Source organism: Lagenorhynchus albirostris, chromosome 13 (assembly GCF_949774975.1).
Source record: "Lagenorhynchus albirostris chromosome 13, mLagAlb1.1, whole genome shotgun sequence".
In the NCBI taxonomy this organism is placed as follows: Eukaryota; Metazoa; Chordata; class Mammalia; order Artiodactyla; family Delphinidae; genus Lagenorhynchus; species Lagenorhynchus albirostris.
Window position 1 is genome coordinate 24,661,019 of NC_083107.1, and position 15,689 is coordinate 24,676,707.

At 38.8% G+C, this 15,689-nt stretch overlaps 1 protein-coding gene across 5 annotated transcripts in view; it reads left to right on the plus strand.

Annotated features, from left to right (window-relative positions):
- The window catches only part of EVA1A (eva-1 homolog A, regulator of programmed cell death), a 70,442-nt gene extending 58,725 nt beyond the window's left edge, over positions 1 to 11,717 (plus strand). For all 5 annotated transcript variants that reach the window (XM_060168756.1, XM_060168757.1, XM_060168758.1 and 2 more), the window contains one exon: positions 10,440 to 11,717. In XM_060168756.1, coding sequence (XP_060024739.1) covers positions 10,440 to 10,813 — 374 coding nt within the window. In that variant the 3' untranslated portion in view covers positions 10,814 to 11,717. The remainder of the gene's footprint in view (positions 1 to 10,439) is intronic.
- Positions 11,718 to 15,689: the final 3,972 nt, after the last annotated feature.

Sequence of the window (15,689 nt, forward strand, 5' to 3'; positions counted from 1 at the left end):
ATAAAGTAATGTACCATTTTTGAACATTCATTTAGCAATTTGTATCAAGAGGTATAAAAATATATACCCTTTTGACATGAAGATTTCTATTCTGAGAATCCATTATAAAAGCAGTAAGTGAAACAAACAAGCAAAAAAGAAAGTAGTGTTAAGCACAAAAATGTTCCTTCCATCATTTTTACTAAAAAAGAAATTTGCAACAACCTAAGTATCCAAAGGTAGGAAACTGTTTTTGTAGCCTATGGTGCATTCACTGGGTAGAATACTATGTAGCCATTGTTAAGTAGGATTGACTGGAAGACTGTGGAGCAATACAGAAAGACATTTACATTATATGAAATGTGTATCCTTGGGGCAAAGAATGAATAGGTGGAGCACAGAGGTTTTTTAGGGCAGTGAAAATACTGTGTATGATGGATACATGTTATTATACATTTTTTGAAACTGATAGAAGGTACACACCAAGAGTGAACCCGAATATAAACTCTGGGCTTTGGGTTATTATATGTCTATTAGGTTCATGTGTCAAATATAATAATTGTACCAAATTATACCAAGTGTAACAAATGTACCGCTCTGATGGGAGATGTTGATAATGGCGGAAGCTATTGCATGTGTGGGGTTGGGAGGTATATGGGAAATCTCTGTACCTTCCACTTAATTTTGCTGTAAACCTAAAACTTCTCTAAAAAAATCATCTTAAAAATAAACAAAAAGTATATCCAGAGAAAAAAATATAAGTTGTATATAAACTGATTATAACCAAGTAAATATAAATTTATATAAGAGAAAGAAAGAACAGAAGAAAATTCACTTCACTGCACTTCATAGTGTGTAGTTATATTCAGGTTGTAAGATTATGGTGATTTGATAGATTTTTTTCTATTCCCTACTCTTTTAATATTGTATTATTATACATAAATCATTTGTCACATATATATGCATATATCCTTACTGGCATATATCTATTTATCCACATATAATAATTGAACTTTTAGAAATTGTGTATTCATGATTTAATTCAATAAATACTTAAGAGATAGTCACCGTGAGCAAAGCACTGGCTGGATGCTGTGGCAATCCAAAGTGAATCATACGGATTCTCTTCTCAAATTTCTTACTGTTGTATGGGGAATATAGTGGTTACATAACTGATTATAATACAACTATATAAAGTGTGCCTAGATTGGAGGAGCTAATTACACTCCTCCCTTCCATACTCAAGGAGCCAGAAAAGCATCAGAATACAGTATCAACTTGCCCAGTAAATAAGCCAGATCAGATAATGTGTCAGGGCCTTCTACCTAGCTGCCCTTGAGTCCTGGGCTATAGAACTGCAGGTCTTTCCCACTGCAGGTAAAGAAAAGTGAGTAGGGTGGATTAGGATGAGGTGGAATAATGAAAGGCCTCTTCTGGGGTGTTTTCTGCCTGGGGGCAAGAGAGGGGGAGTAGGAGAAGAGAGGGGAAGCTGAAAGAAGTGAAAGCAAAGGAGAACCAGCACCAGAAGGAAGGAGCACCAGAGCCAGCCTAGTGGGCACAGTGATTCTCCAATACTCCTTCCTGGGGAAGAAAAAATCAGAGCTGGAAAGAGAAGGAAGGAAGCTTTCTCCAGCATTTCAGAGAAGGCAGAATTGTTAATGGAAGTCTTTGTTTTTCTATGGGGAGGGGCAGAATCCCATAAAGAGACATCTTCACAGTGCCTTAAGAATTCAGAGAAGAGTTTGTGCTGAATACTCCCTGATTCTACACAAGTCACACTGTTCTCTTTAAAACCTATTTTTTAAAATCTTTTTTTTTCCACTCAAGGGATTGCAAGCTATAGGACCAAGAAGAAAGTCCATGCAGGGAAAAGATTACGTTTGCACAGACCTCAGCTGAGCTGGCCTGGACTGGTGTTACTGTTCTCTCCTACTGAGTCTGTTGGGCATGATCTGACTTCCAAGGGTGCAAATGAAATTAGCCCCAGGACCTCCCCATAGGCCCTCTTCCTGCCAATGAAAACAATGACCCTGCAGGAAGCAAGATATAGCAATACATTTATTTTTATTTATTGAGGGAAAACTACCATCAATAGCCCTCTCTATTCTGCTTCTTGGTCAATTAACAGCTATCTGGATCTCCTCAAGACAGGGTAGATCATTGCCTAAGAGGAAGTGACCTGGAGCAGAGAGAGATAAAGCAACCACAATAGAACTACAGTTTGATTTTTGTAAAAGAATAATGAAGAGAAACAACACAAATTATATCAGCTGTGAAAATCAGTCCTGAGTCACCTGCTCAGGATCCAGTGAGACTCAATAAAAACTCCTTGCCCTCTCTGGTTGCTTTTACTGGGTTTCTCTGGGAATCTGTGTCTGAGACAATTGTAGGCAAAAAAAGATGTTTTCTGATCTGGGAAGTTAAGACAGGACAGGATGGACTAGTTACGCTAGAGGGAGAATAGTGGTTTCCAACATTCAGTTCAGTAACCATCTTCAAGTTAACCTATGTTATAGGTGGGGTGAGGGCAGGTTGTGAAAGAGAGACATTAATTCACAGGGAAGGGAGGATGGGATGAGAAAAGAAAGGAAGGGAATAAGGGAGAGAAGGAAAGTGGGAGGAAAACAGATAGATGGATAGAGGAATGAGAGAGAGGGAGGGAGGGAAGGGAAGGGGGAGAGAGAGGGAGAGAAAGGAGGGAAGGAAGGAAGGAAGGAAGGGAGAGAGGGGAACAAAATAAATAGAGTGAGAGTAAGTTATCAGTTATTGCCAGGATCTGGGATAATCTCTTTATGCTTGTCATCTGTAATATCTTTACCATAATTCAGCAGAGTTGGTAGTGTTATCGTTGTTTAAAAGAAGAGTCTGAGATGAGGCTTCAAATACAGGTCTGCCTGATGGTTTTCCACCCTGGTAAAAGCATGGATTTGTACATCTTTTCTAGAAAGCCTTTTCAGATTCCCATATTTGAACTTAGCTTTTCCACTCACCTTTGCATTTACAGAAATCCTTCTTCATGTTTCTGTAGCTGCACTTCCCTTTGGTACTGCAACGGATAAGGCCATCTTCCCTGCTGGGCTGTTAAGCTCCTCAAGGCAAAGAGCTCACTCAGTCCTCTCAGTGTTTGCTGAATATCTGTTTGCTCGATGTTGGCTGGACAGAGTTCAGTTTCAGCTTCCTTCTCTCTCCCTTTCTTTCTTTTCTTCCCTCCCTCTCTCCTTTCTTTCTTTCTTTCTTTCTTTCCTTCTTCCTTCCTTCCTTCCTTTTTCTTTCTTTCTTCCTTCCTTCTTTCTTTCTTTTTTCTTTCCTTCCTTCCTTCCTTCCTTCTTTCTTACTTTTTCTTTCTTCCTTCCTCCCTTTCTTTCTTTCTTCCTTCCTCTTTCTTTCATTCTTTCTTTCCTTCTTTCCTTCTTTCCTTCTTTCTTCCTTCCTTCCCTCCTTCCTTCCTTCCTTTCTTTTTCTTTCTCTTTCTTCTTTCTTTCTTTTTCATTCTTTCTCCCTTCCCGTCTCTTCCTCCCTCCCTTCTTTCTCCCTCCCTCCCTTCCTTTCTTTCTTTAAATGAGCTATAATTTGACATAGAACATTGTATAGATTTAAGGTGAGAACATGTTGCTTTGATACATTTCTGTATTGCAGTATGATCACCATTGTAGCATTAGCTAACGCCTCTTTCACGTCATATAATTACTATCTTCTTTTTTTGTGGTGAGAACAATTAAGATATAGTGTCTTAGCAACCTTGAAGTCTATAATACAATATTGTTGTCTATAATGACTATGCTGTGCATTAGGTCTCCAGGACTTATTTATCTACTAGTTGATAACATGTACCTTTAAACAACATATTCCCAGTTCTTCCACCCCACAGCCCCTGGTAACCAGGGTTCTACTCTGTTTTTATGAGTTCAACTTTTTTAGATTCCACGTGTTACTGATATATATTATTTGCCTTTGTCTGACTTATTTCATTTTAGCATAATGCCCTTGAGGTCCATCCATGTTATAAATGGCAGGATCTCCTTCTCTTTTATGGCTGAATAATGCTGTAATATATATCACATTTTCTTTATCCATTCATCTGTTGATAGATACTTAGGTTGTTTCCATAATTTGGTTATTGTGAATAATGCTGCCATAAACATGGAAATGCAGCTATCTCTTTAAGATGGTGATGTCATCTCCTGTTTCCTTGATAACCCAATAGATGCAGAAAAAGCATTTGACAAAATACAACTTTCTTTAATGATAAACCCTCAAACTGGGTATAAAAAGGAATATATCGCAGTATAATAAAGGCAATATATGACAAGCCCACAGCTAACAGCATACTAATTGGTGAAAGATGAAAGCTTTTTGATCACAAAGCCTCCACCATTTTACTAACCCCTTTACATTTTTGATGTCACAATTGGCCTGTTTTTATATTGTGTATTTTTTAACAGACTATAGTGGTTTTACTTATTTTTAGTACCCTTTTCCTTTAACCTTTATACTGTAGTTAAGTGGTTAACACAGCTTCACAGTACAGCATTAGAGTTTTCTAAATCTGAAACTGTATATTTATTGTATATTTACCTTTACCAGTGTGTTGTATACTTTAATGTGTTTTCATGTCACTAATTAGCATATTTTCTCCTTCATATCTGAAGGATAATTTTGCCAGGTAAAGTATTCTTGGCTGGCAATTTTTCTTTCAACAATTTGAATAGGTCATTCCACTCTCTCCTGGCCTGTAGCGTTTCTGCTGATAAATCCTCTGATAGCCTAATGAGGGTTCCTTTGTAAGTTTATTATCTTTCTTCCTCTGGCTTTTTAAGGATTCTCTCTTCTTCCTTGATTTTTGACAATTTCATTATAATGTTCTTGGCAGTCTTTTGCATTGAGATAGTAGGATGATCTATTACTTTCATAAACTTGGATGTCTAAGACTCTCCCTAGGTTTGTGAAGTTCTCAGCTAGCATTTCTTTAAATAAACTTTCTGCCCCTCTCTTCTCCTCTGGAACTCCAGTTATGCTATATATTTGTGTGTTTGATTGAATCCCATAGATCATGTACACTTTCTTCCCTCTTTTTCATTCTTTTTTCTATGTTCACCGCTGATTGGGTTATTTCAAAATTACTGTCTTCCTGGTTGCTTATTTTGTCTTCCATTTTATCTACCCTGCTGCAGATTCTCTCTGTTTCATTTTTCATTTTAATCATCAAATTCTTCAGCTCCAGAATTTCTGTTTGGTTCCTTTTTATGGTTTTTAACTTTTTGCTAAATTTCTCACTTTGTACATGTATTTTTTCCCTGATTTTATTGAATTGTCTTCTGTGTTTCTTGTAGCTCACTGTTTCCTCAAAACAGCTATTTTGAATTCTTTATCAGCTAGATTATAAGATTTTTTGCTTTTGAGTTCAGTTATTGAAGGATTATTATCTTTTGGTGATGATGTGTTTTCTTGATTCTTCCTCTTTCTTGTAGTTCAGACACCTCCTCACATCTTTACTAGTTGCTCTCAGATAGGGTATACTGTTTGTTGATCCTGTTCTATCTGGGGTTCTCTCTGACCTTGTATTTATACACCTGCTCTGTACTTCTTGCTCCCTCTTGTGGCAGAATTCTTAAGCTTTTATGTCTTCTGTGGTTCTTACAACTCACCTGGCTGGCTGCTGGAAATCTCTCTTGTTTTCCAGAAGGTAGCACTACAGCTCAAGTTTGTGTTTTCTCTCTTGCCCACAGATACTGGTCTGTTTTTCTAATAGCACTGCATTCACCCTGCTCACTCCTGCTGCCAATCTCTGAGTGCAAACAAGGAGCCACCACAGAGTGAGGGGGTGGGTGGGTTTAGTACTTGGGGCATTGGGGGTAACCACCAGCTGGTGGGGATATCCTTGGCTGAGGTTCTCCCAGGGGCTCTTGAGTGGACTTCCTGCTGAAGCCCTGAGCACAGACAGCAGGAACCATGCCCCTTTAACGCCTTTTGATGTTCTTATTAGCCTTTTCTGATCTTCTCCCTTACCCCAGTCATAGAGGTGCTGTTTCCAGTACTCCTAGTGTTGCTGGAGAAAAATGGGTTTCTCTTGCAGCATCCAGCGTAGCTGGGGTAGCCGGGCACTCACACTGTACTCTCCTTTTCACCTGTGGGCAGGTCACCACGGGATAGTTCAGTCTGTTACTGTGTCAACTTGTGGAGGGGGCAAAGCTGAAAAAGTTCCTCTTTCCCTCTCTGCTGCATTCAAACTCATGTGTGTGTGTGTGTATGTGTGTGTGTGTGTGTGTGTGTGTGTGTGTTTTCCCTCCAGTGGTGTGCTCTAATCACCTCCAGGGGGCTGGAATTTTACAAATTCTCTCTCATCTGTGGGTATTGCCCAAGTCAGCACTCTCCAGGTTTTCCCCAATCACGGCTGGGAGTTGTTGAGGCAGGTTTGCTCGCTCTGCTGATTCTGCAGCCCAAACCAGTGTTTGTCTGTCTATTACCAGATGAACAGGTAAGCAGGACTTCTCCCTGGTCCCTTGGCATATGATATGAGATCACACAGTTCCCACGGAGGCACTGTGGTTTATGGATCGATACCTCATTAGTTGTACAAAAAGTAAGGATGTCTTACACTACCATGATGTTAATGTCAGTCCCTTTTTACTATGTTGCATTGTTTGTTGACTACTCTTTTTTTTTTTTTTTTTTTTTTTTTTTTTTTTTTTTTTAAGAGACGGGGTCTCGCTATGTTGCCCAGGCTGGAGTGCAGTGGCTATTCACAGGCGCGATCCCACTACTGATCAGCACGGGAGTTTTGACCTGCTCCGTTTCCGACCTGGGCCGGTTCACCCCTCCTTAGGCAACCTGGTGGTCCCCCGCTCCCGGGAGGTCACCATATTGATGCCGAACTTAGTGCGGACACCCGATCGGCATAGCGCACTACAGCCCAGAACTCCTGGGCTCAAGCGATCCTCCTGCCTCAGCCTCCCGAGTAGCTGGGACTACAGGCACGCGCCACCGCGCCCGGCTGTTGACTACTCTTATGTTGACTCTTCGTGTTTTCTTTTTTCTTCTTTAAACAGTTTTTATTTCACATCATCCCTTTTTGTATTCAATCATATGCGTACATTTCTTCCCTTGCACTAAACATTGGACTATTCATGTTTTCTATTTTCTTCTCTATTCTTTTCTTTGTACCTATACTTTGTATCTATTTTACTCACATCACTGTCATTTCAGTGGAGGTTTCAGAGAGAAGGAGGGATCATAAACACATGTGTTCAGTATGCTGTGTTCAGACTGATAGAACGTTTTTTGGGTACAATTTGAAACGTATAAAACCTGAAAATGCCTAAGCCCTTTGATACAGCTGTTCTGTTTCTAGATTAACTAAACTGTAGAAATAATTCTGCAATGCATAAAGAGATATATACAAGGACAAAAAGATACTGACTTTAGCATTGATTGTAATAGTGAAAAATAGGAAACAATTTATATGCTATCAACAAGGAAAAGGTTAAACTTTGATGTCTATACTACAGAAGAATATGCAGCAGTCAGAAAGAATACTATTGACATATGTTGAAACCTCTCTAAGAAATATTCTTAAATTTAAAAAGCAAATATAAATCATATATGATTCCATTTATATTCTTTAAAAACCCACAAAACAATATATACATTTTGATTCATACTTACAGGTGAATATAGATTATGGATCTGATTTACTGATGTCAATCTTGGGTCTGGTCAGATTGACCACGCCCTTTGACTCAAGGCCAGGCATGTCCCAGTGCTCTCACATGTGGAAGGTGAGAGCTCTTCATTCAGAGGCTCTCATTCTGTTGAACACATCATACAGGGATCATCACTGGGCCCACTAAGTATATTACTCATCAGCAGAATGATTATTTTCTTCTCTCACCACGAAAGGGCTTAAATTACTCCCCCACAAATTAACCTGATGAGTGTTTGCAAAAATGCCCACACTGGCTTTCAGTCTGTGATTGTATAAGTTATCTATTGCTGCACAGCAAAGCACAGATCTTCCTCAACTTACCCATTGTAAATTTAAAATATCATGTCAAAAATGCATTTAAAAAATTTTTTATTTTGTATTGGACTATAGTTGATTTACAATGTTGTATCAGATTCAGGTGTACAGCAAAGTGATTCAGTTATATGTATATATGTATCTATCCTTTTTCAAATTCTTTTCCCATTTAGGTTATTGCGGAATATTAACCAGAATTCCCTGTGCTATACCGGAGGTCCTTGTTGGTTATCTATTTTAAATATAGTAATTTGTATATGTCATTCCCACACTTCCAATTTATCCCTCCCCTCTACCTTTCCCCTTTAGTAACCATTAGTTTTTTTCTAAGTCTGTGAGTCTGTTTCTGTTTTGTAAATAAGCTCATTTGTATCGTATTTTTTTGCTTCTACATATAAGCGATATCATATGATATTTGTCTTTTCTCTGTCTGACTTAACTTTACTTAGTATGATAATCTCCAAGTCCATCCATATTGCTGCAAATGGCATTATTTCATTCTTTGTAATGATTAATATTCCATTGTGTGTGTGTGTGTGTGTATGTGTGTGTGTGTGTGTGTGTGTGTGTGTGTGTGTATGTATATATATATATATATATATATATATATATATCCATTCATCTGTCAATGGACATTTAGGTTGCTTCCAAGTCTTGGCTATTATAAGCAGCACTGCAATGAACATTGGGGTGCATGTATCATTTCAAACCATGGTTTTCTCCAGATATATGCCCAGGAGTGGGATTGCTGATTCATTGGTAGCTCTATTTTTAGTTTTTTAAGGAACTTCCATACTGTTCTCCATAGTAGCTGTACCAATTTACATTCCCACCAACAGTGTAGGAGGGTTCCCTTTTCTCCACACCCTTTCCAGCATTTATTGTTTGTAGACATTTTGATGATGGCCATTCTGACTGGTGTGAGGTGATATCTCAATGTAATTATATCTCTGATAATTAGTGATGTTGAGCATCTTTTCATGTGCCTCTTGGCCATCTGAAGGTCTTCTTTGGAGAAGTGGCTCATTTAGGTCTTCTACCCATTGTTTGATTGGGATTTTTCTTTTGATATTGACAAAAATGCATTTAATACACCTAACCTGTGGAACATCATAGCTTGGCCTAACCTACCTCAAATGTGTTCAGAACACTTACATTAATCTGCAGTGGGGCAAAATCATCTAACACAAACCCTATTTTTTAATAAAGTCTTTAATATCTCATGTAATTTATTGACTACTGTACTGAAAGTGAAAAACTGAATGGTTGTCTACGTTCAGAATGGCTTAAGTGATCATGTGGCTGACTGGGAGTACAGCTCACTGCTGCTGCCCAGCATCAGAAGAGAGTATTGTACTGCATATTGATAGCACAGGGAAAGATCAAAATTTAAAATTAGAAGTATAATTTCTACTTGAGTGCATATTGCTTTCACTAAATTGTAAAGTTAAAAAATCATAAGTCTAGCCATTGCAACTCAGGGACCATCTGTACCTCAAAACAACACATATTAATTATCTCTCTGTTTCTGTAAGTCAGGAATCTGGGATTGGCATAGCTGGGTTCTCTGGTTCAAGGTGTCCCACAAGGCTGCTGCATGACCAGGGTTATGGCCACCTCAATGCTCTACCAGGAGAGGATTCACTTCAAAATTTTAAATTCCAGTAAAATAATGTTATTTATTACAAAAGTAATGTCAATGAGAATAGAATACTTAAAAATACAGCTAAGCAAAATAAAATTTAAAATACACAAAACATATTCATACACTTCCAAGCTTTGAAGGCTGTTAGAGGCCACCCTTAGTTCCTCCCTATGCAGTCCTCTCTGTAGTACAGATCATAGCATGGGAACTGACTGCATCAGAGCAAGCAAGTGAGTAAGTTAGAGAGAGCATGAGTAAGTTAGAAGTCAGTCTTCGGTTACCTGATCTCGAGTCATCCATCACTTTTGTTAGAAGTAAGTCACTAGGTCCAGCCCACTATGTCCAGCCCTTGGAGGGAAGGACTTGCATAAGAGTATGAATACCAAGAGGTGGGGGGTCATCTCAGAAGTTACCTACAACTATGATTAAAAGGTAATTCAAGGGGTTGCAGGAGCAAATTCAGAAGCAAAGATTTTTCTGGTATAAGCAGATGGCACAGTTACTTGCTTCTAGTAAATGCTAAATAATATTTTCTTTTTAACTTTTCATTTTGAAATAATGTTGAAGTTAAGTTACAGGAATAGTAAGAGAATTCCATACACTCTTTACCCACATTCACCATTTGTTGAAAATTATATTTTAAAAACATTATGCAGTTTGTCACATGGAAAGGCAATATTTGTAACCATCAAAGCTTTGAGGTCTGGTGAGAGGCGTGCATCCTGTGCTGGAGTCATATTTGCTCTCTGCATATATAGTGGTCATCTCTCAAATGTTCTCTTCTTCCTCCTCCTCCAGAAAATCCTGAGCGAGCAGCCCTGTACTTTGTCTCTGGTGTGTGCATCGGGCTGGTCCTCACCGTAGCTGCCCTGGTGATGAGGATCTCTTGCCACACAGACTGCCAGCAGCATCCCCAGAAGAAGTTCCTGCAGGACCAAGAAAGCAGCAGCAACAGCAGCGACAGCGAGGATGGCAGCTCCTACGCGGCATCCGACATCTCAGTCAGGAGACATCGTCGCTTCGAGAGGACTTTGAACAAGAACGTCTTCACCTCAGCGGAGGAGCTGGAGCGTGCCCAGCGGCTAGAGGAGCGGGAACGCATCATCAGGGAGATTTGGATGAATGGCCAGCCCGAGGTTCCTGGCACCAGGAGCCTGAACCGCTACTACTAGGGACAGGAGCAGGAATCCACACCCCGCTGTTAGCCGCCTGGTAGAGAAAGGGTTCCACAAGGAGGGCGGGCACAAAGGGTTGAACGCAGCTCTGCTAATGTTATGGTGGCAGAAATAAGCAGGACATTCCCATTTTCTAGCCAGGAGGACTGATTTCTCCCTTTTTACTAAATTTATGGAGAAGTAGAAAAAACAAGTTGGTTCATCAACTTTTCCAGGTCTTGGAATGGTGCTGAAAACCCTTCTCCAGCAATGTAGATGGAGATTAGAGAAATGGAACTTGTGGTTTCTCTTGATTTCTGAGGATCTCAGAAGTTTCTGCAGACTTCATTGCTATGTGTTATTTCTTTACAAAAGGAAATATTATACAGCATGAGGGCTAGGAAGAGCAGGGTTAACTTAACCCAGTAAATGCAACTTTCTAAATGACTCCATGCTATGGAGGTGATTTTGATCCAGATAGCATGATCAATGCTTATTGTTTAAGGTCTATTCTTTCAATCTTGTGTTGCAATGGCAACCTCAGGGATTAAAATCCTATTTTTTATTAAAGTTCCCACTTCACTCATGAAAATGAATAATGTATTATAGGAGATGTGTCAGTGAACTAGAAAAATGTCAATAACCTCAAAGGATGAAGGTTTTATTTTAAATAGCTTATAAAGAATATATTAACATGCAATTAATGCTACATGCATTTGAAAATGCAGCACAAGAATAAAAGCTGTGTTTTTCCCCCTTTTGGAGAGAAGAAAATTTTGTTATGACTCTAGGTAATCATGATTTTAAACAATTTGTTTTAAAAAAAATCCCGTTTGGATTTCTAATGAAAGAATGGGAATGGGAGGTGAGGAATAAAGCCAAAATTAAATTGGGATAAAAAATAAATGTTACATAAGATCTTTTTTTGTTTTATGTTTATCTCTGTGGTTACACTTACCCTAAACAGCAGCCCTTTTATATAGTTGGGTATGGTCTTTTGCCAGGCCCTTCAAATAGCTGGAGAATTGTGAGAAACTGGAGAATGGAGAAATGGCCCCTAGGGGCTTTTCATTTTCTGTATGTTTCTGTTATGATTACAGTATAGTTGAGTGATTGTTAAGCTGATAGAGGAATAGAAGACTTACCTAAGGCTAGAAATAATATGGTGGCCTCATACTGAGAGGGGAAGTTGGTAAGGAAGGAAGAGGGGCAAGGCTGAACCACATTTAGAAATGGGTTACAGAGGAGGAAGCAGCATCCTACAGCCTGATAGATGGCAATAATGCATTCTATCAGTCTGTCAGATCGCTTCTCTGGCCATGCAGTGGGTTGCTTAGTCAGCCTGTCTGGATGCTCCAGAGCCTTCCTAGTGGATTTCCCCGGTTCATTGGCTTTGTCATCATACCTGAGAAGACGGTTGGGAGACTTCCTCAGCTGGACACTCTATTACTTTGGGAACTCACTATCTGTGATAGGGGCTTGGAAGTCTGTCTTAAGAACTGAACGGTTACAGATATCTGTTTCCCAAGGGGGCAATAGTTTGCTTGAAACCTTCAATGGCTGGCTTGATTATACCTTTTTGAGTGATCTCATTGGCTAGTAACAACTGCCAAAAATCTTGTTAAATCTGCCTCTCTGAATCTGGGTTCTTACCCTTGTGGTTTCAGTCCCTTGGTAACAAGTGCAGGAATCATCCCATTCCCCTGGACTTTAGATTAACACCATCTATATTGGCTTGTGCCACTTTTTAAAGTTTTAATTTTTAAAATTAATTTTTATTGGAGTATAGTTTCTTTACACTGTTGTGTTAGTTTCTTGCTGTACAGCAAAGAGAATCAGTTATACGTATAAATATATCCACTCTTTTTTCGATTTCCTTCCCATTTAGGTCACCACAGAGCACCGAGTAGAGTTCCCTGTGCTATATACTAGGTTCTCATTTGTTATCTAATTTATACATAGTAGTGTATATATGTCAGCCCTAATCTCCCAATTCATCCACCCCCCTCCCCTGCTTGGTAACCATAAGTTTGTTCTCTACATCTGTGACTCTATTTCTGCTTTGCAAATAAGTTCATCTCTACCATTTGTCTAGGTTCCACATATAAGTGATATTATACAATATTTGTTTTTCTTTTTTGACTTACTTCACTCTGTATGACAGTCTATCATCTGGTCCATCCAGTTCTCTGCAAATGGCACTATTTTGTTCCTTTCTATGGCTGAGTAATATTCCATTGTATATATGTACTACATATTTATCCATTCCTCTCTCGATGAACATTTAGGTTGCTTCCATGTCCTGGCTATAGTAAATAGCGCTGCAATGAAGAACAGGATGCATGTATCCTTTAGAATTATGGCTTTCTGCAGATATATGCCTGGGAGAGGGATTGCTGGATCATATAGTAGCTCTATTTTTAGTTTTTTAAGGAATCTCCATACTGTTCTTCATAGTGGCTGTATCAGTTTACATTCCCACCAACAGTGAGGAGGGTTCCCTTTTCTCCACACCCTCTCCAGCATTTATTTTTTCTAGATTTTTTGATGATGGCCGTTCTGACCAGTGTGAGGTGATACCTCATTGCAGTTTTGATTTGCATTTCTCTGATAATTAGTGATGTTGAGCATCTTTTCATGTGTCTGTTGGCCACTGTATGTCTTCTTTGGAGAAATACCTATTTAGGTCTTCCTCCCATTTTGTGATTGGGTTGTTTGTTTTCTTGATATTGAGATGCATGTGCTATTTATATATTTTGGAGATTAATCCCTTGTCAGTTGCTTCATTTGCAAATATATTCTCCCATTCTGAAGGTTGTCTTTTTGTTTTGTTTATGGTTTCCTTTGCTGTGCAAAAGCCTTTACGTTTAATTAAGTCCCATTTATTTATTTTTGTTTTTATTTCCATTACTCTAGGTGGTGTATTGAAAAAGAACTTGCTGTGATTTATGTCAGAGAGTGTTCTGCCTACATTTCCTCTACGAGTTTTATAGTATGTGGCCATACATTTAGGTCTTTAATCCATTTTGAGTTTATTTTTGTGTGTGGTGCTAGGGAGTGTTCTAATTTCGTTTTTTTATGTGTAGTTGTCCTGTTTTCCCAGCACAACTTACTGAAGAGCCTGCCTTTTCTCCTTTGTATATTCTTGCCTCCTTTGTCATAGATTAGGTGACCATAGGTGTATGGGTTTATCTCTGGAGTTTCTATCCTGTTCCATTGATCTATAATTCTGTGTTTGTTCCAGTACCATACTGTTTTGATGGCTGTAGTTTTGTAGTATAATCTGAAGTCAGGGAGCCTGATTTCTCCAGCTGCATTCTTCTTTCTCAAGATAGCTTTTGCTATTTGGAGTCTTTGTCTTTCCATACAAAGTGTAAAATTTTTTTGTTCTAATTCTGTGAAAAATGCCATTGGTAATTTGATAGGGATTGCACTGGATCTGTAGAATGCTTTGAGTAGTATAGTCATTTTCACAATATTGATTCTTCCAATCCAAGAACATGGTACATCTCTCCATCTGTTCGTGACATCTTTGATTACTTTCATCAGAGTTTTCTGAGTACAGGTCTTTTGCCTCTTTAGGTAGGTTTATTCCTAGGTATTTTATTCTTTTTGATGCAATGGTAAATGGGATTGTTTCCTTAATCTCTCTTTCTGATCTTTCACTGTTAGTGTATAGGAATTCAAGAGACTTCTGTGTACTAATTTTGTATCCTGCAACTTTACCAAATTCATTGCTGAACTCCAGTAGATTTCTGGTAGCATCTTTAGGATATTCTATGTATAGTATCATGTTATTTGCAAACAGTGACAGTTTTACTTCTTCTTTTCCAACTTAGATTCCTTTTATTTCCTTTTCTTTTCTGATTGCCGTGGCTAGGACTTCCAAAACTACGTTGAATAAAAGCAGTGAGTGGACATCCTTGTCTTGTTCCTGATCTTAGAGGAAAGACTTTCAGTTTTTCACCATTGAGAATGATGTTTGCTGTGGGTTTGTCATATGTGGCCTTTTTATGTTGAGATAGGTTCTCCTATGCCCACTTTCTGGAGAGTTTTTTTTAATCAAAAATGGTGTTGAATTTTGTCAGAAGCTTTTTCTGCATCTATTGATGGTTTTTATTCTTCAATTTGTTGATGTGGTGTATCATATTGATTTTTATTCTTCAATTTGTTGATGTGGTGTATCATATTGATTGATTTGCATATATTGAAGAATCCTTGCATCCCTGGGATGCACCCCACTTGATCATGGTGTATGATCCTTTTAATGTGTTGTTGGATTGTGTTTATTAGTATTTTGTTGAGGATTTTTGTGTCCATGTTCATCAATGATATTGGCCTATAATTTTCTTTTTTGTGATAGCTTTTTCTGGTTTTGGTATCAGGGTGATGGTGGCCTCGTAGAATGAGCTTGGGAGTCTTCCTTCCTCTGTAATTTTTTGGAAGAGTTTGAAAAGGATGGGTATTAGCTCTTCTATAAGTGTTTGATAGAACTCTCCTGTGAAGCCATCTGGCCCTGGGCTTTTGTTTGTTGTAAGGTTTTTTTTAAAATTTTGTCTGTGCTGGGTCTTTGTTGTTGCACACAGGCTTCTCTCTAGTTCTGGCACATGGGCTTCTTTAGTTGTGATACACAGGCTCTAGAGTGCATGAGGTCAGTAGCTGCAGCGTGTGGGCTTTTCTAGTTGTGGCAGAAAAGCATGCGGGCTCAGTAGTTGTGGCATGTGTGCTTATTTGCTCCACGGCATGTGGGATCTTAGTTCCCCGACTAGGGATTGAACCCACGTCTCCTGCATTGGAAGGAAGATTCTTAACCACTGGACCACCAAGGTAGTCCCTTTTGGAAGATTTTTAATCACAGTTTCAATTTCAGTACTTGTGATTAGTCTGTTCATAT